This window comes from Ammodytes marinus, assembly GCF_949987685.1.
Source record: "Ammodytes marinus genome assembly, chromosome: 17".
Classification (NCBI taxonomy): Eukaryota; Metazoa; Chordata; class Actinopteri; order Uranoscopiformes; family Ammodytidae; genus Ammodytes; species Ammodytes marinus.
Genome location: NC_137221.1, coordinates 22,194,869 through 22,218,250, shown reverse-complemented (window position 1 = coordinate 22,218,250; position 23,382 = coordinate 22,194,869). Strand labels below are relative to the sequence as shown.

The window sequence follows — 23,382 nt, the reverse complement described above, 5'->3', positions numbered from 1 at the left end:
TTTTAGGTCCATACTTTACCAATGTAGAGGTAGTGGTACTGAAATAGTCTTGTAAACCATCTGAAGTGGCCGATCAGATCAAAATAGAGATGTAGCATGCGTGCTGCAGGGTCAAGAGAGGAATGGCTATTGACCACAGCTTCACTACGATTTGACTCCAGCTCTGATTGGTTATTAGTGGCAGGATTGAACGGCTCAGAGGTTCAACAGAGAGATTTTGGAGGTCCTTTGTTCATGCAGCAGCCATGTTTTTTTTTTTATCAGGACAGGCTGATTTAATGCTGCTGTATTTATATATCGTTATTGCTGACAATATGTGGCAATATGGCACTCTGACAAGGGTGAGACAATCTGGCACATTGCTCATTTGCACTTCTTAAATAGTATTTTTAACTAGTTTATTAAACCACCATTTTACTATTGTAGTGACCTTTCCACCATGCTGTTTTTATGTTGGTGGTGTAGGCCTAATGTAAGTTGTCCATGGTGGCAAACTAGTTTCTCCTTTGGGAAGCTATAAAGTGATTCCTATTCTATACAACTGGCTGTTGTCTTACAATGTCTAAAATCATTGGAATGGATCCCTTCCAAAGAGATACACAATCTGACTATCACTTTTGAAGAAACACTTTCACCCAGCAACAATCACTAAAACTAAGTGCTGAGGCTAAGGTTCCAAAGTTATCATTTGTCACTTAATAATTCTGCTGTTTTTATGAAGCTTTTTAAACCAATGCTTTCAAATGGGTTTGGATGTTGGCTTATGGTTCTTGTAGTTGAAACAGCTCTATATGTGGATCGTATAGCACCAGTTATGATGAACAGGTGCACATTTAAATAACTCCATCCAATATAAAAACCAGAGTATACCAGTATACTCAGTTAAAAATAAGACATGGGACATTATTTTTCCCAGAACAGTGTTAGAAATAGCCTTAGAAATCCCTGTAGCAATCAATGCTACTGAAAAAAAAACTGCAGGTTCAGTTTCAGCATTGAATGGATGACTCAAGGATTCAATAAAGAATTACACTTGTGTGGTACATATTCAAATAATGTCTTCAAATGATAGGACTCATCACAGAACTAGTTTGTTTTTCTCCAGTCACCAGGGCCGGGTGCTCCTGTATCCCTGCCTGAGCTTCACCCCCTGGGCAGTGGAGAAGTTGTGTCCTACAGTCCACCACCAGCCTGGCCTGCCTGCGCCATGTCTGTGGGTTAACAACATGCCTGGAGCTGCTACACGCTGAGGGCTGTCCAACAATCCTATGTCCTCTCCAGCAGCAGCTCTATACAGGTGTGTCTCTGTGTCTCTGTTTAAAGATGTCTGCCCGGAGATTATACCACCATTTGTCTGCCCGGGGATCTCATCGTTTTTGGAAGCAGACAGAGGTTGAAGTGAGGGAGGGGGGGACCTGTGGTATAAAGGGCATGACAGTAACAGGGTTAGGGGAGAAAGAGTATAAGGATAAAGAAATGATAGCATGTTGCACACTAACACTGAAGTTCATAAAGTAACCGTCTTTGTATTCATTTGATTCCTAATCATAATAGACTGGTGAGAAATGCTTTTACATCGTTTATATGGACATAAAAAACTGTTGTGAAAATGGGATTAATTGTGATTAACTATGGAAATTATTATTGTTATTACTAGCGGACAAAATGTTATTTTTTTCTCAGGAGGATGGCTGGCGTCTCCCTTCGAGATAGTGTGAGAAACAGTGTGACCCAACCCCAGATATAAGCAGGTGAAGATGGATGGATGGAAAGGAAACTATCGGAAACCATAGATAGTATGTCGGAAACCCCTTTGTTACAGACACCCTATAATTGATGTTATGTGTGTATTCATTATTTAAAATATTGATTGAATTATTAGATTGAATGAATCCTGTTCCATCTGGAAGGGCATGTCAGTCCGTCAGTCTGCCCCAGGGCAGCTGTGGCTACTGTCGTAGTTTACCACCACCGGTATGACTGTGTGTGAATGAATGGAACCTGGAACCCTGTAAGCGCTTTGAGTCCTTAGGGAATAAAGCGCTATATAAATCCAATCTATTACGTCATGTCTGTAATATCTGGTAGCAGCTAGAGGGGTGTGTCGGTGTCTGTGATCAGAAGGCTCAACCCCAGTCAAGTGTACAAGTCATTGGCAGTGCATTATTAGCAGTGAGGACACACTCCTTTTACCACAGTTAAAGAGGTGTTTTAGATACAGATGTCTGCACAAATGGTGAGCCGTTAAACCGTTACCTTTCACGCATGTTAATCGCCTTGACAGAGAACAGCTATGTGTCCAATGTGTAAGTGTAAATACCTGGGTTGTAGTGTGTGAATATTGGCCGACCTGTGTGTGTCTGTGCATCCCGGTGCAAAGGACTGATCCTCCACTAGTCTCAGACCTGAGGAAGGCACAAGGTAGTACTAACACATGAGCTGCCTGGATGAGCCATTCAGTTCAATGAATTCATGCTGATGGCAGAAAGGTTTAACTTCTACAATTACTAATGATAAATGCATCATACAAATTAAAATAACGAATTAATAGTTTTCCTCCAGTTGGTTTTAAAAGGCCAGTATGTTAATGCTGCAGATTGATGACACTCATGTGCAATCTATGAAATGTTTGCATGGACGTTCCCTTTTGGCTTTGGGATCTATATGTGTAGCAGAATTATTTGAACCCAAAAGTGTATTTACTCCCTTGCATTCTTACATCAGTGAAAGGAAGGAGCTAAGGTTTGACACAGGACCTCTTATCATGTGAATGATGTCCTACAAGTGAGGACACCTGATGAGGACAGTGAGATGGTGTTGAAAACCCTCAAAAAGCTAGAAAATGATTGATAAAGTCCTTTTAACAAGAAGTATGATGTCATATTATCTTTTTTATAAATGAAGGGGAAAAGGAACTTTCAAATCACAGTTGACTGTTTATGGTGCACCAAGAATACAAGGTAGGCTAAGCTTATTTTAACAATGTTTTTAACTGCCATTCGATTCAATACCAATACCTTACCGTTCAGGTGTATATCCAGCAGTCCACCAGCTCTGCTGTCCATGTGTCGACTGTACAGGCTGCATCTGGCTACTAGGCCCTGTTGGCTACCAGAGAAACTGTAACAGCCAGCAAGGAGGAGGAAAAGAAACAGAAAAAATATATGTGTGTGTGTGTGTGTGTGTGTGTGTGTGTGTGTGTGTGTGTGTGTGTGTGTGTGTGTGTGTGCGTGTGCGTGTGCGTGTGCGTGTGCGTGTGTGTGAGAGGAGTATGAGAAGGGATGGTAAAGATAACAATGGGAGACGAAAAAGGGAACAAAAATAATTTTTTTAAAGGACATAATCACAAAAATGAGTAAAAAAAGAAATATAACAAAACAGAAATTAAAATAACAATGCATTTCTGATGGAATGGAAATAAGATTTGAGGTGCAGTATTATCTCATAGCAAACTGTTTTGTCTGCTGACATAGCAATTCATGTGTGTAACAGCTGTATGTCAAAAAAAAAGCAATCTCACATGAGCAGTTTGGTGGCAGATAGCAGTTTAATGGATTGTAGAAAAAGGCAAGCTGATAAGACAGAGCCAACTCAAATACACTTTAAAAGGGCCTTTAAAGGGGAGATGTTCCTTCTCTCCTCATTGGAGTCAAACAAGCACACTCTCTGTCACATTAAACAGGCGGGCTATCTATCAAGCCAAGACACAACATTTTCCTTTAAGGGGAAGAGGCAAATTGGTGCCAGTCAAATAAGGCTGGTCACTGGAAGCTCATCTGAGATCGATTAAGGGAACTATGGACGTGTTACCAGATGATGATGGTGAGAGACAGAATACACAGATTTAAGAAAGAAAAAAAAGGAAAATGAGATAATAAATAAATAAATAAATAAAAATGAAAGGGCAGGGCAGGGCAGGGGAATGAAAGGCAAGAGAAAGAGACAGTGTTAATAGAAAGTCATGTTTGAGCAGTGTGCAAATTATGAGGAGAAAGAGTGAGGGCTGGACACAGTAAGCGACTGATGGAGGAATGCAACAACCTCCCTCTGCCAAGCTGAGCATACCTGGCACGCACATTAGGCCTTCTGTTTACTGGTAGCATGAAACCAGGCCACAGTCTCAGAGGCTATTTGTTTTAGTCTTTCTTTCTTTTTTTTTCATTGCACAACTATTACTGTAGCACAGAAAGAGATTGTACCCGGAAACCTAGAACCTTAACATGTTAAAATGACAAGGCTAGAATCTACTGAACATGTAAGGGGTTATAAGAATATAGTTAAATGGTGCTCCGAGGAACTTTCAGATTGTGTTCATTCTTGCACTCCCTTTGGACAAAAGCGGTAGTGTTTTTACTACGCCACAGCTGGGTGAGCGTACCCATGACAAAGGCATTCAAAAAATATATATATAAAAATAGCATTCTTTGCACTGACGGTCTTGTTTGCTGCTACATGTAATTTATGATCATCAGAGGAAAAAATTAGACTGTTTCAGAAATATTCAAAAGTTCCTCGAAGCGCCTTTAAATAAGAGAAAGGGTTGTGGAGAGAGAGAGATAATGACGCTGGTGTAAGAATGACTTTCTCATGCTTCTAAAGGCTAACATTCTGAACAGGGAACATTGCCACTTGACTTGCACACTCCTATTAATATCCTCCCTCATCTGCAGATAATTCGTATATGGAGGTAGGCCTACAGATCACATGTATACTAAATGTGGTTCTACAGGGTTCAGATGTGTGTTGTTGTGTGTCTCATACCTGCTGCGGTTTACTCTGCAGCGCTGGATGCAGGGGGCCTGTGGTGGGCTGTGTTGGGCCTGATGATGAGCCTCTGGAGGGGGCATTCTGCTGGGAGAGGACGGGCAGCACTGGGAGGATACCAACCGCCTTGGGGACTGAACCCTCTGCTCCTGACCAACCACTGGGGGGGGGGAGGGGAGGCACAGTCTTATGTTAGGAACTTGATTTATATTCAAACTCAAAAGAAACTGTTGGATTATTTTATACAGACTGTGAAAAGTCCCTATCCTATGTTGATATACAGAAAGGCTTTTGACACCCCCATAGCTCACAGACATCTATTGGTAACATTGGAGAAGTATATGGGGATGCTAATTTTACTCATGCTTGATCCATTTCCATGTTATTTTAGTTGTTTGTTCTCTCGTTCAGAAAATAAAAATGCCCATCATATACCATAAAAACACTAGCAATAATGTTCATCACCCCGTTTTCTTAAATTGCTGTAGCGAATTAGGAAAAGTAATTATTGTTTTCGGTGACAACCACTTATGAGAGTTTAGGTTTTGTAACCCAAGAAAGTCTGACTGTTAATGCTAATTTCAATGTTTTCCTCTAAAATGTTACAGAATTTGAGTTCATTTAGACACCCTGGACTCTAATCAAAAGTAATATCTATATTACATCAAGTGACTGTTTACCTTCTCTGTCCATGAAAGAGTAGGTTTTCATCTCTGCGTCCGTCTTTCTTAGGGGAACCTTTCTCATCTGTGCCGCTGTGGAGAAGAACACACAGTAAGAGCGAGGGCCGAACACACTAAACATGACAGGGCCTAGCTCGCTCCCCTTACACTACATGACATTATATCTCAAAGTTAGCAGTTCCCATTTAATTACTCCAGCAATCCAAGATAATTCAAGAATAACCCAGAATGCAATATTCAAATTCTATTTTTAGTAGATTCTTAACCTATTAGGGCTGCAGCTAACGATTCATTTGATAATTGATTACTCTGTCGATTATTTTCTCGATTAATCGATTATTAATCGATTAGTGTTTTGGTCCGTAAAATGTCCGAAAATGTTGAAAAATGTTGATACATTTTCCAAAGCCCATGTTGACGTCTTCAAATGTATTGTTATGTCCAAAACACACAGATATTTTAGTTTACTGTCATAATAGGATTAAAGAAACCAGAAAATATTCACATTTGAGAAGCTGAAATCAGAGAATTTGGACATTTTTTATAAAAAAAATTACTCAAAACGATTAATCGATTGTCAAAATAGTTGTCGATTATTTTAATAATCGATTAATCATCGATTCGTCGATTAATCGTTGCAGCTCTATAACCTATAGAAGCTTTTTTTTTAAACATCAAAATCAATGTGTCTTAGCAGAGCGAAATTGAACTGGTTGATATGAATGATTCAGCCAATCTAAATGGAAGCCCTGTTGTAAAAGTACCAGTGATGCTCAATTTTATAGCATTGCAATATGTATTAGGCATTGACTTCCTCCCTCATTCTTATCTTTGTAAGAAGAACACGTTGGCAATAAAAGAAAGCAATTAACAGTCGGCCCGGTTCTGTTCAACTGCTCACATTTCACCATTGGCTGGTGATTGGCCCTTGTGTTCACTCTATATTGCTACAATGCAAATAATGTCTCAATCATTCCAGTAGACTGATTACATTTCAAATCAATATATGCATTGATTTAATGAATTGATATGATCAATCCAATATAACACACGTATACTTTGGACTTATTTGCTTCACAAGGATATATTTGTATTTTACTCAAAACAAACTTTATGATCCGTTATAGTGTGCTGTTTAATTGTGGCTCATTACAGTTTATAGTAAGTAAGAAGAAAGCATCAGTTAAACATATTACATGCACTGAGGTGGACTATGTTTGTATATCGCAAGAAAATCATGTGTTACATTTTATCATCTTAACAGCTTCTACTAGTAAAATGGATATGACTTAGATATGAAGAGAGAACCCCCAGGAGCATGTTTCACTTGTATCTACATAATTCTACCAAAAGGCTTAGATAACACAATCACAACTTTTTTTTTTAAATTGTCTCACTCCATGTCATATTTTCAGCTTGAGGAAAAAAAAGGCTCTTGTGGTTAAAGCAATCCAAGCTATTTGGGATACATTACAACATTCAGTGTAGAAGCTGGTATACAGGAGCCACTTAGCTTATTCTACTGGCTTTTAACAAACTGACAAACATTCAAAGAAATCAAAGGGTCAGTAAACAGGCAGGTATTCTAGGGGGGGCGGGGGGAGGTCTATAGGATGTGGATATTGTTATACTCGGACACCTGGGACGGTAGGGTCAATACATGATTAGGGCTGGGTATCGGTCAACATTTTTCGATATTGATATACAGATACCTTGACTTTGATACTGGTTCCTGAACGCTACTTTTTTTCCGATACCGATTTTATGAAATCATTTTTAACAAGATGACTTTACACGTTATCGTAAAAAAAAATATCAATAAATATCCACACAGCCAATCACCAGTACTTTTACATCCTGAGATCGATTGCATTTTTCGATACTTGGCATTTCGATACCCTACATTTTCAGATACTCGATGGTATTGAGGCATTCCGGTCGGCACTGAAAAAGTATTGAAGTTCCATACCCAGCCCTATACATGATGACACGATACATACTACATGACATATACACTGTGTCTGTAAAGGTATAGCTAGTTACCATGGGGAAGAAAGAGGAACTGGGAGAGAAATAAGGAGAAAGGAAGGGAGTGATACGTATAAGATGGAGCTAGTTATGGGACAAATGAAAAAAGGGGGACACGATGCATGGGATTGATTGAAAAAAGAAAGAGAGATAGATAGAAGTTCCTTACAAAAAGCCGAACATCCCCTGATCCGTCAGAGGAGCGGAGGAGGGCGAGCCTGGGAGAATTTGGTGAAACAACAGATTTGGGAACTATAGTATATTATTATATTATTATAAGCAGATGAGCATATGTTAAGCGCCCATTTTTTAGACTCTTTAATAAGGGAGAATTTTTGACATATGCAACAAAACAAAAAAAGATGAAGCCAAAAATGATGATGCCAAAAGTAAGAGTTCATATTCAAGGTGTATAGCTTAGCTGTAAATGTTCTAGTATTCTGCAGTAGGGCTGAACGATTCATTGATTTGAAATTGAAATTGGGATTTGTTAAAGGTGCTGTAAGTGGAACGGTTCTTTTAGCTAACTTCCTGTCAGTTACTGCAGTTAGCAGTCCCCTCGCTCGTCCCTACGTCGCCACATTAATGCTCTGCGGTCTTCAAGCAGCGAGTTATCTAGCACCATCTCAGATAAGTAATTGTGATAAAACATGATAAAAACCATTAAAACAGACATTGGGAAGGATTTTTACCTGCTCCGCCATTGTAGGCGCATAAACTTTGTGATCTGTCCTCTGGCGTGCACTGGCAGTGAGACCATGAGTGAAACGGGTTTCGGTTTGTAGCGTTCTCTCTTGTGATTGGATATTAATTTTGGGATCCCACAAAAAGTTTATTTGCCGATTACATGCAGAGCAGCTTATGTAAGTGATCACTGTATGAATATAGAGCGATTTAACACTTATATTAACATAAATAAATCGCTTACTTCACCTTTAAACAACGAATTGCAAAAGGCTGCTATTTATCCATTACACACATGAACACTGTAACACACTTCCTCACTAAAGACACTGTGACTCTCCTTACACTGGGACTTAAATAACATCAATATTGAACTAAAGCTGACTTCGCCAATCACAATAAGCTCCTTTTGAGTTTCTAGAAAAGCATCATATGAATGTTAATATATGTCAGAAATATTGCAGTTAGACATTTTCCCCATATATCGTTCAGCCCTATGGTGAAAAACAAAACGGGGGGGGGGGACACACAGAAGAAAAAACAATGACACCGTCCCTTTGGCAAACAGCAAAAAGCGAAACAATGGAACCAGTGAACAAAGGGTTACCTGATCTGTTGAGGAAGAAGCCTTCAAATACCACAAAGTTATTGACCTGCAAAGAAGAAATGGAAAAGACTAAATAACTTAAATGGCCCCTGATGAATATTTTTTTTTTCAGCAAACAGAGGGCATGAATAACACGCTGGGTTTCTCATCACTTTCTGTCTGTCTGTGGTGTGAGTGTGAAGCCAGTAGAGTAGTATAATGTAGAAGCACCATAACTGTTGACATACATTGTGCAATAGACTAGTAACAGACCATTACCTGAGGAACACTTTGAGACAGGCAGTACCGCTTTTCCAGGAAGGAGAGGAACTTGGGCGAGGGCCTGTCGTAAGCCATGACAACTGGCTCCACGTTTTTGTGCTACAGAAGAGAAAAGAGTGAAAGTCCTTGATATGAAAGCACATAGCAATAGAGATATGATCATGCCCTGCAGAGATAAACAGAATACTTTGGTATGACATCATTTTAGCTTATCCTTTAACTGGCATTGTAACCCGCCGCCATATTGCTATTTTTGAAACTCTGAAAACCTATCTTTGGCTGTTTATCCTCATTTACCTCATTGAATAGTGTACATAACACCCATTACACAAATCTCACAGAGTAGGAGCAAACGTCCAGGTAAAAAAAAATATAAATCTTTCCGCATATCATTTCTAAACCCTCTAACACACCAACATCTGTTGCAAGAATGAAAGAAAATCCATTCATGCCCAGAGTAACCCAAAACGGGCAAGTAAACCACCTAGACCAGTTGACCTTTATATCTGCTTCCTGATTGGGTAATCTGAAAAACAAAACCTGAAATGTTGCTTAACGAAGTGGCAGGAACACAATTTTCCCAACCAATATTTTTTTGGGGGGAATGTATCTCTTAGTGTGGAAGTTTAATAAGGTTGTGAAGAGAAAGTTATTTTAGGCTTCCATTGGTTCCTGAAGTCCCCATTCACTTTATGCATCTGCAATGTTAGTGACTGACAGTCAAATGATCAGACAGTATCATTCCATTGGAGTGTATTTGAATCCATTTGTTTTTGAATATTTTTCATCCGCCCAAATTTGCATCAAACATTCCACTTCCACATCAGACCAACGTGAACCCTTTGGCAATAAAAAAAAAAAAAGTCCTTTCGTTGCTACATGGACGTATTGGGTACAGGGGAAGAGTCTCATATAAATTGCTTTTGTGCGTGTCGGCTCATTAACATCTGTACCAGGCCCAAGCACACCTCTCCCAACTGTGCTAGGGCCGAACTACGGAACTGAGCACTCAAACTGGTCAAACCAACTAGACTTTAGGGGGCAAACAGTACTTTGGCACGGTACAGATGGGCCTAGTGTGAATGCGCTCTAAAACTGGTTTAGTTGGTTTAATTAACTGGAGTAATTTGCCCCCAGGGAGGAAAGCTGCACCTGCAACATGAAGTCAAACAGCTCCATCCCATAGCCATGTCGCTGGAAGCTCTCTGCTATGTAGAAGTCCAATACACACAGTGGCTCTGCTTCTACGTGCACACCGTGCCGGTCCTGTGGAGGAAATACAACAAAGCATTAAATGGGACAGCTGATGAAGGCAGTTTAAAACAGACAATAACAGAAATCAGCAAAGCATGTGGTGTTACAGTCGGCCTGAAAAGATTAAGAAATACGATTAAAAATTTAAGCAAAAAAAGGGTTACTCACAAGCAGAAATAACTTTTTATAGCCGACCTTGAGAAAGCCGACGGCCACACCCTTGCCTCTGGAGGAAGACAGAAGGGAGTGTGTTTAGAGTGGAGAAGGCTGTAGAGTCAATTGCAATGAACTCTAAACTTAGGTTTCTAATTGGGGTGATTTGAGGCGAGCTGCTGAATGCGCATTAAACATGAATTCTATGTCTCAACACTACACGCATTGTGACCACAGTATGACTACTGTAGCTCTGGCTGACCAGTACCAGTAGAGTCAGCCTAGAGACAAAACAGTGGAACATGTGTATGTTTGTATGAGTGTAAGAAGAAGCTAATATAAAGGGAAGTGTGTGAGATGTACCCATTGCCCTCTCCATCGGTCAGCAGGTAGAGTTGATGCTTCTGGGTCTGCAGCTTGGAGCCACTTGTTATGGGTGCAGTGAGCTGTTGAGCCTGTGGAGAGCAAGTATATGACCACTGTTAAACAGGAACAGTACTATCACAAAGCACTGGGACTCATATCATTCATTTTTTCAATACCGGTGCTGAAACAATAGTTCAGTTTTGATACCAATACAGTAATTCAAAATATATATATATATTTTACTTTGAAAAACATCAGTTCTAAAGTTAAGCATCACATTTCCTTATTTACCTTGATAGTAATTTGATAAAAATCAATCCCAACCCAAGCCTTATTTTTAGGCTTTTTCCAAAGCTTTCAACCATATCACATGGTTTGGACACACGCAAACTAAGTTGCGTTACTGCTTCAGCATTTTAACCTGACTGGTCTTCTTGCTTGGGTCGAGCTGATTTCAATTTCTTTCCCTGATGTGGTAATGATCCCATGGCATTTTAGGAATGTGGTTCAGCAGTGTCTTCCGTCTTCTCCTTGTTTTTATTCTCATTCTTGTAGGCCTAGTCCTTTTGTTGGGACTGTCTATTTGCTGCATGTCCGCTGTAGCGTGGCAACTTTTGGTGTGGTACTGCCACCTTCTGGAATGCGCTGGAGTATAAATCAGAACCTGTGCTATACCTATGCAATCATTTTCTGGGTGAGACAGTACATTATCTGACTGAATTCCAGGGACCCGTGCCAACACTTTTGTCCATGACTGTAAAACGTACTATTGTGACCAAAACCTATCCCAAACCCCCTGGACTGTTTTTTCAAAAAGTTTGGAGGCAGGGAATGTAGTGGTGTGCGTAGGGAAGATATACACGTACAAAGTCAAACACACCACCAGCCAGTTATAGTTAGTCGCTGGGATAGACCCAAGAGGATGATGGTTAAAATGATAACCATACCCATCTCACCTTCAGAGACTCACCTTTGCTGAAGCTTTCCCAAGTGCATCAATAACTGATGCTATGTTGCCCTGAAGATCTGGCCTGCCGAGACGAACACAACAGAGTATGATGATTAGATTAGAAGTAGCTCAACGAGGCAATACTGACAAGCAGCAAGGAAGATGAAGGTTCTCTTCTATTTTCGCAATGGTTTCCACTTGATGTCCCACCTCTTCTCACAGTATTAGTTAAGTTAAAGGTGCTACGAGCAACCTTGAACTATTTTTGAAACAGTCTAATTTTTCCTCTAATGATCATAAATTACATGTAACAGCTAACAAGACTATCAGTGCAAAGAATGCTATAATGCCTTTGTTATGGGAACGCTCACCCTGGAACTAATAGCTGGCATAGTAAAAAACCACTACCTCTTTTGTCCAAAGGGGGTGCAAAAATAAACAAAAGCTGAAAGTTCCTTGGAGCACCTTTAATTAAGTTATCTTTATTATTATAACCAGGCTACATACTGTACAAGACTGTAGATGATCTAATCTATTCATGTGATGACTGCCCAGTGCCCAGCCTTCTGACTAAAGTCAGCCAATGCTGGCTTAAGGGTTCACATCCTGAAGTAATTTGTCTCAGTATTGGGCTCCTTTTTTTTAAGACTCTTTTTTTTAAATAAAATAAACGTGAACACAGTAAGCAAATGTTTCTATCTAAACATGTGGACATCATATGCTGATTAGCATGCCCTCTTAAATGTACGTGATGTGTCGGTGGGAACAATGTAACAAGCTAACTAACAACAAAGAGAATATAAATAAATCTTAATATTTTAACTTACCTTACTGCTGATTTACCTGCAACAAGGGTATGGTCTAAGACAGTGACCCTCTCCGGAAACAACTGGTTAATACCAAAAGGAAACTCCATGATAGCCCTGAAAAGATTATCTGGACCACAGAGACCCTTGAAAGATGGACTAGTCTCTAGCAGAGGTCTAGCAGATGCTCAATTAGCTAGCTAACGTTGCTGTTGGCTCTCACCAACCCACGAAGCTAGTTCCTAGCGCAAAAAAACAACAGTTAGCTAGCTTCTAACAGCCTCGGGACAACAGCCCTTTACCATTACATTGACATCATTTGGTTGACATCAAATTATGCTTTGCGTGAATCGCAAGAACAGGCACCTGCTATCTACACTGTCACTGCAGCTCCATTGTGTTTCTATGTTTGTGAGTCACTCCCCGGCAACGTAAACCGTAATGTATGTAAAAGACGGTCACGTCAATCTGTTCTATAACTATAAAAGCTTATTAACATATCTGGAAATCTTAGAATAACGAAGTTAACACTTGATTGAAAACAAATATATCGTTAGCCAGATGTTACTCCCTAATTTAATGTTACCACCATTTGTAGAAACATTTTCATCCAGGTTTTACGGTAAATGGCTGAAGATAGCAGGGGGTTTGATTTAGTCTACAACTTTTTTACTACAGCTTCAATGTGCGAAAGGGCTGCAATGCCACTTCTTCTATTGCACTTACTAGGCTACCTCAATTAAACAACAATAAATATCATTTATTTGGAACCATGATTATCTTGGTGGAAACAGGAGGCCTACACCTTTTAATGTAATAATTAACGCTGTTATTCTACCTCTCAAGCCTTCTAGGCCAATTTTGTATAGGCTAGTCTAGGCCATGGACCTAAAAAGGGAATCAGGGACCAGAAAATATTTAGAATACTATGCATTTATTGTGGGTTCACGGTAAATAAATACTGGATACGCCTACATTTTATAAGAATGTGATAATTGTGTTGAGAAAAAAAATATTAAAAGTTATTAGTCAGCTAATGTCATGAAAATACACTTAATATTTTTGAATGACAGATCAGTGTATTGTTTAGTAGCCTAATAATGAGCTTTTTTTAAAATAGTTAATTACAGTTTTTCTCAGTCGCTTTGGTGCTTTTCTCAGATCAGAATGAAAATTCTCATAACTATTAGTTCAACCTCCGCAACATTTAGTCATTTGAGCACATCATAGTAGCAATTTCTCCTTCCTCTGAACAAATTGCAAATGCTTTTGGACATGTATCAGTTGCTTTCATACAATTCTCTGCTGTTTTATAACATTGTCATTTGCTTATGTCATGTCAGTCAAAATTAACTATACTTATGGATGCTGAATAGTCGTTCCCAATAAAACTAATAGTCTTCATTTCCTTGCTTGAGTCATTACATACAAAATTGTTGAACTAGTTATCAAATTCTGTCAAGCAAATGTTATACCTTTTCTTTATCATAGATACTTTCCTCGCTGCATTGCAAGGGATAATATCCGTTGTGATGTAGATGAAAATATGTGGCCAGACAGACAGGAACGTCTGGATGTGCCAGAATGATTTACCTATATACGTTCAGTTACAATATGTCCTGTTATATTGTTCACATTTGTGCACAGCTCCACCAAAAGGGTGTTTTTTATGTTTGTTCTAAATAAGTGACTGAAGTGTATTTTTCTTTTGCACAATGCTGTAGAATTGCAAAGAGCATATACAGTAAAAATGTGAAACATACGTATTCAGTGTCTTATTCACTTACTCCCCTAACTACAGCAATGTGTAACTTTACTGTAGTTTTCAAATGGCTGTACAATAGGGTATAGTGCTGTCTTGAGCATTTTCAGGTAGTGTCACCGAGTTCTGACCTTCTTTTTGCATTGGAAAACACTGAGAGAATAAACTGTCATAATGAAAACATGACAAAGCCATTTGACTATCTTGTTCGTAAACGATGGTGTCAAGACTTCTCATTTTGATGACACTGGCAGTTTCATTGACATGAATACTTGCTTTTGAGGAATAGACTATCCATTTTGAGCAAGTGACGTACTTTTGCAGGTTATCCACTAGGTTTTGCAGTTTGCACTAATTGTTTTGAGAAATGCACAAACTGCTGTGCAAATGTTAATAGTGATGTGAGAAAAGCACCAAAGCGACTGAGAAAAACTGTAACAGATCACCTTAAACTTTTAGGTGATACATCTGTTAAGTGTTTGTGTTGCCACATGGTGGTGCTGTAAGCGTTTCATCCTAGTTCATCCTAGCCCGAGAAAAGGCAGAAAGAGTGTTTTATGGTCTCAGTGGCTAACCCTACATTTTACTAGTGTGACATCACACTAGTAAACATGTAGGGTTAGGGTTAACAGGACAGCTGGGCCAAGGGAAGACTGAGGAATGACTGAGGAAACCTCATTCATTATATTAAAATAGCGATTTTATAATGATATAACGTCAGTTCCGTGTGGGTATTCCTTTACAGTAATATAATGTGTTTACGCATTGACCACACATAGAGATAGGTCAAACTTTCATGTGACCACTCTTCAATGAATGTAGAAAAATCTTTTTTGTTGCAATAATCCTAACAATAGGATAAAAATAAACATTGTGCATGCACAGCAGCTGACTGGTTTTCGTTAGGAAAAAACTATTCCTCTTTCTAGAGAAATTTGAAAGAGGAAATCCCAGGTTTCGTACTACCTGGTTCCATAACTCTGGCATTTCCTGTTTTCCCAAAATCATCACATCACATTACTTCAATATTCAGGTTGTAACGACTCTCATGTGACTGAAAAGAGGTCAGCATGTTCAGTGCTTTGTTTGGCTCTGATAACTTCCTCATCATAGCTAAACAAATGTAATAAAAAGATAGATAGATAGATAGATAGATAGATAGATAGATAGATAGATAGATAGATAGATAGATAGATAGATAGATAGATAGATAGATAGATAGATAGATAGATAGATAGATAGATAGATAGATAGATAGATAGATAGATAGATAGATAGATAGATAGATAGATAGATAGATAGATAGATAGATAGATAGATAGATAGATAGATAGATAGATAGATAGATACGTATACTATACAGCCAAATGTACAGTATATACACACATTTTGTGGGTTATTTTGTTGTGGGGCTATTTATCAAATTTTGGGCCCTTTTAGTTTAAAGTTTTAAAATTAATTCTTAAAGCTACAGCATCCCACTATATTTTAGACAGTTTGTGTTTTGGGTAAGGGTCAGGGTTTCAAATTTCAACATGACATTTCCCCATAAAGGTCTGTTAAAAAAATGTTTCCCCAATTTTGTATGGAAGAACTTGTCTGACCTTTTACAGAGTAAAAGAGAGCAAGAGAACGAGAGAGAGAGAGAGAGAGAGAGAGAGAGAGAGAGAGAGAGAGAGAGAGAGAGAGATGGAGGGAGGGAGGCAGGCAGAGAGGGAGAAAGAGCCATTTAAAAGGACATTTTAATTCAAACAATGAAAACAAGAAGCTTTGATTTCAAATGACTGAGATTTGTAGCAGACCTTCAGTTTTCCAGGAGCTTTTTCCAAATGTATGGTGCATAAAACATAACCCTGCTCCTCCATATTTAACTAACTCCAACTCATTGACCATTAAGAGCAATTTTGGGTATTAATCACATGATAAAAAAAAAGCTGACAACAGAAGAGGAATTACCCCACATCTGCATTACATTTGACTTAAAAAAAACATATATAATTTAAAATAAATAGGTTACATTTTATGTGAGTGTAGTCCTCAATATCTTTTAGCAATCAATTGATGTGATGATTACTGTAATTCTTATGTTAAATGAATGCTTATACAACAAGAAAATTGTCTGAAATAAAAAAGTTAAAAACAACACTGTTCCACAAACAAAACTGTCACTGGCGATGGAGGTTGATCAGAGGAATGACAAAGAATATAGAATACATTGAGAAGTGCAGTCAATATGAATACAATGAAGAAAATCAATGCCAGCCTTATTAATATTCTTTTTTATACCCATGATAAGTATACAAAAATAAAAAGTGAATCTGAATCACCATGACCAATGATATTTTATACAATCACCCAAAGATACTACAAAAAGTACTACAAAAGGGCTTTTATTGACCTATAGTTTTCAGGGGAAGTGGCTCTCACTTTTTAGGTGTTGAAAAACAGAATCAAACCGAAACACAAAATGTGGGGTTTCCCCCTCTGCTGTCCTTAAACAACCTCCTTTATCTTCCCTGCATCATCCCCCTTTCATGTGGTTGACTTTGGGCTTTGAGTGATGCACTGCACACTTTCTCCTCATACAGAAGGAAAGCTGCAGGTATTAGGGCCACCCACATTACGATACATTACACCCTGGAAACATGCGGTAGAGTCTAGACAATAAGCCAGATGAATTTACAACCTGTATTTGAGGAATGCAAGTAAAGGAAGCTTGTTCAAAGCATGTGTAAAATAAAAAATAAAAAAGATAAAGGGTTAGGTTAAACGGTCAGAGGTGATAACAGTATTATATTGAGAATCTATTCGCAGTGTTCTGTGCATTGGTGTGCAGTTTTGTCCATTGTGGTCATGGTACGCCAAGAATGTTTGCTTGCATGACGCCTCTGGCGCTACCCAATGACATTATGACATCAAGACAGAAAGTCTATACAGTACACATCTTCCACCACAGGCTAAAAACATTTGTTTCAACTGCACATTGGCAAAACATGTTTAAAAAAAAGGAATTTTGTTGCCGGGCTAATGTGTTAGATGCACATAACGGAATTTGGAAAAACAAAATAAAAATGTCATGGTCAACTTCAGTGAAGGAGTCTCCTCTCCTGGCACAGAAGGGAGTCATCATTGTAGATGGTGAGAGCAGTTGTCAGGAATTAATTACCTACTGTATAACAGCCCTTATGAAAGTGAAGCTGAAAGAGCCTACCACTAAAAACACTCTGATGTCTAACCAGTGCACTGGGTAGGGGCTGGTTTTTTCCAAATTCCAAATTCCAGAACACCTACTTGACACCTTGAGTTGACGTTGTGATGAGATTTTTTCCATCCACTATGAGTATGATAGGCTCAGTCATCACACATTTGTGGGGCAATTATCACATACTGTTCTTGAATTATCATTTTCAACTACAATGTAGGGGAGAGTGGCCTAAGTTGTGCATTTTGGAAGTTGTGCCACCCCTTGTTTCTAGAAAACCGTGGAAGAAATTGGAAATGTGACCACATATTTAAGCCTTCCATTTGACTCATCCTGTAAAGAAGGGAGACACAAGGAATAAGATATAAGCACATTTAAGCTCAAACAACTGTGTTTTGCCTTTCAAAGTAAAATTTCCATGATCAAGGTTTTTTGATTATTGTGTCTGAACAATTATAGACAAGTTTGAAAACATTTGACACATGTTTTAGTGCTTTGGTATGCTACATTTTGAGTCTATACAGTTAGCACAATGTCAGCCCTAAATTGCTGCATCATGCTTATTATCCAAATTTCTGGGATGGGGTGATTTGTGCCAAAGGGCCTGGGTGAGTTATAAGTAAGTAAGTAAGTAAAATGTATTTATAAAAGCACATTTATGACAGTTTGCCCTGTCCAAAGTGCTGTACATAGTGCATTCAGTAGGTAAACAATGAAGGTAAAATAACAATAACCAAAATAAAAGAAGTAAAGCCCATACATCCACATAAACACAGATAGTAGTGCAGAGGTAAGATAGTTAATGGGGAGGAAACACCAGGGTGTACATATGGGTTTTGAGCCTTGAGGCAGAAATGTAGGGGAATCACATTTGTCAGGTGGCAGTTGGTTCCACAAGCACGGAGCAACTAGTGCAAAGTACATTTCTGAGAGTTGTGCCAGTGGCATGGCTGTATACGCTGGTCACCAAAAGAAAGTGATTGTCTACAGTAGCTCAGAAGAGAGTGACATCTCAATTCCACTTAACGACACCACTGATGAGAGTTCAGATGGCCAGAAAGATGATGATGGTGACTTGGTCATTGTGAGCTTTGCAGGTAAAACCATTAGATCTGCTAGGCCTTGTTTAAGAAAATTGTCCTTCAATCTTTGTCAACTATTTACTTTATTTACTTTAAATACACCTTAAATAAGTGATTGTCTAATGGATTTGTCTTGCATTACAGTTTATGAGATATATATCAATGGCACAATTCACCCCATGGTATTCTCTCCAACCGCACAACTTACACCACACCGGGGGCAAGTTGTGCATCAAGACAACTTTTTTTCCGAAAGCTATATTTCTTCAACAGTTTATTCCAGATCCAAAGTTTTTATTGCCAGGGATGCACAACACCCTGAAATATATGTACATACAGTCATATGAAAAAGTTTGGGAACCCCTCTCAGCCGGCATTATAATTGACTCTGCTTTCACACAAAAAAATATAAAAGTGGTGTCTTTAATTTACCAGGAACAGCTAAGTACTGGGATGTTTTCCAAACAAAGATTTTTTGAAAAGCAGTATTTGGTTGTATGAAATAAAATAAAATGTGAAAAACTGTCTGTGCAAAAATGTAGGAACCCTTGTGGTTTTGTTGATTTTAATGCCTGTAACAGCATGTAAAACTGATGACTTTAAACACAAAGTTGGTTGGATTATGTTGTTAAGCCTTGAACCTCATAGAAATGTCTGTTTAATCATGAGAAAAGGTATTTTAGGTGCCTAAATGCAAGTTGCACTTCTCTTTGACTCTCTGCTGAAGTGAGACAGAATGGGATCATCAAAACAGCTCCCAAAAGATCTGAAAAACAAAGATTGTTCATTGTCATGGTTTAGGGGAAGGCTACAAGAAGCTTTCCCAAAGGTTTCAATTGTCAATTTCGACTGTAAGGAACGTTGTCAGGAAATGGAAGGACACAGGCATAGTGGCAGTTAAACCCAGGCATGGCAGACCAAGAAAAAAACAGGAGCGGTATAGGTGGAGGATTGTGAGAATGGTTGCACACAACCCACAGATCACCTCCAAAGACCTGCAAGAACATCTGGCTGCAGATTGTGTATCTGTACATCGTTCAACAATGCAGCGCAATTTGCACCAAAACATCTGCTTTTTATAAAGACCAAATAACTTAATTTTTGTCTCATCAGTCCAAAGCATTTCTTTCCAATATGAAGCTGGCTTGTCTAAATGAGCTTTAGCATACTCCATGCAACTGTATCTGTGGCGTGGGCGCAGAAAGGGCTTCCTTCTCATCACCCGGCCACACAGATGTTTTGGTGCAAATTGCACTGAATTGTTGAACCATGTACAGATACACAATCTGCAGCCAGATGTTCTTGCAGGTCTTTGGAGGTGATCTGTGGGTTGTGTGCAACCATTCTCACAATCCGCCGCATATGCCGCTCTTGTACTTTTCTTGGTCTGCTAGACCTGGGTTTAACTGCAACTGTGCCTGTGTCCTTCCATTTCCTGACAACGTTCCTTACAGTAGAAATTGACAATTGAAACCTTTGGGAAAGCTTCTTGTAGCCTTCCGCTAAACCATGACAATGAATACTCTTTGTTTTTAAGATCTTTTGGGAGCTGTTTTGATGATCGCATTCTGTCTCACTTCAGCAGAGAGTCAAAGAGAAGTGGAACTTGCATTTAGGCACCTAAAATACCTTTTATCATGATTAAACAGACCTTTATATGAGGTTCAAGGCTTAACAACATAATCCAACCAATTTTGCGTTTAAAGTCATCAGTTTTACATGCTGTTACAGGCATTAAAATCAGCAAGACCACAAGGGTTCCCATATTTTTGCACAGCCAGTTTTTCACATTTTATTAATTTCATAAAACTAAATACTGCTTTTCAAAAAATCTTTGTCTGGAAAACATCCCAGTACTTAGCTGTTCCTGGTAAATTAAAGACATACCACTTTTATCTTTTTTGTGTGAAAGCAGAGTCAATTATAATGCCGGCTGAGAGGGGTTCCCAAACTTTTTCATATGACTGTATTTGAGTTGGATACTTTACTGTCAAGGCCTTACTTTAAAGTCACTTTGAGTGAAAAGTTGCACAACTTAGGCCACTCTCCCCTACCTACTTATCATAAAAAAACTTTTGTATATATTTTTTTACATTATAAATAATGTTTATATTAATTTTCCACAATCACACTGATAGCACTCAAAAAATATGAATGGTTATTAAAACTGTTCATGCAGAACCTCATGGCCCTCACCATCCATCTATTTTTAACCAATGGGGAAGTGATGTGTCGACATTAACTATGATACAACAGTTGCATGTTTACAATTCGCTGTATGTAGTACACAGTGGCAAACTTTGATGAATAACTGAATGATGTGTCCGCCACACTTTAACCCGGTTTCCATGAATGACCTACATAGAGATGACCACAACATACGTAAACATACGTAAACACTCAACATTTGATGTGGTAAAATTAATTGTTTAACTGGGCAGTTTTAGTTTAAATACAGTTTATTTTTTGGTATGCAGGTGTGCACCGTTTGAGCACATGTGTATCCTTGTCTGTGTGTAAGTATCTGTAGAGCTATAAGAGGGGTTTCTACACAGAAGTCAGTGCGTAGTATGTGCTAGTGGGATAATATAGTCATATTGATGCCATTGTGTGTGGGAGTGTGTCTGTGGTCCCCCGATCTGGGTCTCTCTTCCTCATCAAATCTCCACTCACCATTGAGTGACATCACTGGAGTTTCCCCTCCCAGGAGGAAACGAAAAGTGTCAGTCAAAAGGCCAGAGTGGCAGTAGTATAAGAAGACAGCTTTTCTAATAAGGCTGCTATAAGAGCTTATCTCGACTTGTGAAGTGATAGAAGGAACTCATTGAAAAACTATGGACGGTGAATGCACGGTACAGATGGACGCCACTGTTGACACAGAAGCCAACAGGAAACTAACAACACAGAGTGTCAAAGCCAGCTCAAAGCTATCTACTGCCCTGCTGGTCTTAACACTCTGTCTCACTGCTACTGCTGCTGTATCTGTCTACTATAGGCATACCAAGGTGGGGGATCACAATCTTTGAACAGTTGTTTATTTATTGAAGGCCTGGATGATGAGTGGCCAAAAACTCACCTGAACCCAGCCATTTTACATGACAGTCTCTTTATTTCTCTCTTCTTGAAAAACAGGGCTCCGGGCAAGATGAAGAAACTGTTGGTAAGAAAATGTTCTAATAATTCTTCTATTCTAAAATGTCAAGACTGTACTTTTGGATTTGTAACATATCACAATTGATCATCTGCTGATCTAGTCTGACAACTGTTGAACAAAAAAAATATATATATCCTTGTTGAGACACTTGTTGTGGTAAATCTTATCTTATAAACCTCTGTCTTCTCCTATTTCTAGATATCCGTCACACATTGAGGCAACTTTCAAATGTACGAGCGGCCATTCATTTGGAAGGTAAGAACAAGCACAATATTCAGCATCAAGAGATACCTGGGGTTATTAGTATATTAAAATATAATAAGCAACATTTTAGAAAAAGAAAAGCAGATTAGATTGCTTTCAGAAGGCCGAGAACCCCCTCAAGAAGGCCTAGGAGCTTCTCTAGAAGCTGTCGAACTCTCTTAAGGTGTTAAAACAGCCACAACAAACTCTAGAAACTCACTCCAGAGGGCCAACAACTGCCCCAAGAAGAGACATTAGAACTCCATCAAGAAACAGTTCAACTTTCTCTACGACCGCTGCGGATGTATAAGGGCAATTCTACTCCCTTATGTCGATACTTAAGGCAGTTTTAGAAAAATCCAAATCATTTGATAGGGCTCAATAAGCAAAGTAAGAAATGGTCTCATTTCATTGTAGTGCAAAACATAATGAATATTTCACTTAGGCTATTCAGTTCTGCGCAACAATCGAAGACACATCTTGAAATCTCGAGTATAGTTACATCCCTCTTAGAATCCTCCTGGTCCCTTGTATGAAACATTTTTCCAACGTTTTCCTTAATGAGCCCATTCTTAAAATCAATCTATAACTGTTTAAAAAAAATGTGTGATTGTCTCTCCATCAACACCTCTTTTATTTACTCCTTTTCAACAGGAGAATACAACCCCGACGTGAAGACCTCGGTGGAATGGAAGAATCAGGTGGACCAGTCCTTCTCCCAAGGAGGCCTCAAACTAGACCACAACGAAATAGTGATTCCTCGAAGCGGCCTCTACTTCATCTACAGCCAGGCGTCTTTCAGGGTCAGCTGTGGTGGTGGTGGTGATGAGGAGGACACAGATGACGGTACCTCCTCCGAGCCCCTGGTCCACTTGAGTCACACGGTCCAGCGCTGGTCCAGCACGTACGGGAACGACGATGCCAAGAAGTCCTACGAGACAATCCTACACTCCATTCGCACAGTCTGCCAAAAGACGGCCGGAGGAGGATCCAATGGAAGGTGGTTCTCTTCCGTTAACGTGGGAGCTGTGTTTAGCCTGAGCAGAGGAGACAGGCTAAGGACAGTAACGGAGGAGAGAATGCTACCGGACCTGGAGGACGAACCAGGGAAGAATTTCTTTGGTGTGTTTGCCTTGTGAGTGAACTGAGGGGTGAAGATATGAATAGGCCTATATACATATATTACATATATATATAATAGGCCTGCTCAAATCTGAAATCACTTACTAATCAGTGGAATGGTGGGGTCCCTAAAAAGGTTCATACTCTACTAAACTAAAGACGAAAAAAGTGACTTTCGGAATAGACTTGAAGTAACTCATTGAAGGTATATGGATTTATTTATTGAATGTAAACTGAAGCAGTGAATATGTGCACTGTAAGG

General features: G+C 39.1%; 2 protein-coding genes across 2 annotated transcripts; one reads left to right on the top strand and one right to left on the bottom strand.

The window, feature by feature from the left end:
* Positions 1-615: 615 nt before the first annotated feature.
* On the bottom strand, positions 616-12,665 carry atat1 (alpha tubulin acetyltransferase 1; the record flags this gene model as incomplete). Its single annotated transcript, XM_080045899.1, has 12 exons — positions 616-1,415; positions 2,321-2,405; positions 3,023-3,120; positions 4,762-4,924; positions 5,445-5,519; positions 8,767-8,812; positions 9,025-9,126; positions 10,180-10,293; positions 10,450-10,507; positions 10,798-10,889; positions 11,771-11,831; positions 12,577-12,665. 12 exons carry the CDS (start codon positions 12,663-12,665, stop codon positions 1,106-1,108), a joined length of 1,293 nt encoding a protein of 430 aa, XP_079902025.1. The 3' UTR covers positions 616-1,105.
* A 4,723-nt stretch (positions 12,666-17,388) lies between these two features.
* On the top strand, positions 17,389-23,137 carry tnfa (tumor necrosis factor a (TNF superfamily, member 2); the record flags this gene model as incomplete). Its single annotated transcript, XM_080045898.1, has 3 exons — positions 17,389-17,455; positions 21,954-22,010; positions 22,653-23,137. The coding sequence occupies 3 exons, from the start codon at positions 17,389-17,391 to the stop codon at positions 23,135-23,137; spliced, it is 609 nt and encodes a 202-aa protein (XP_079902024.1).
* Between the last annotated feature and the right edge of the window lie 245 nt (positions 23,138-23,382).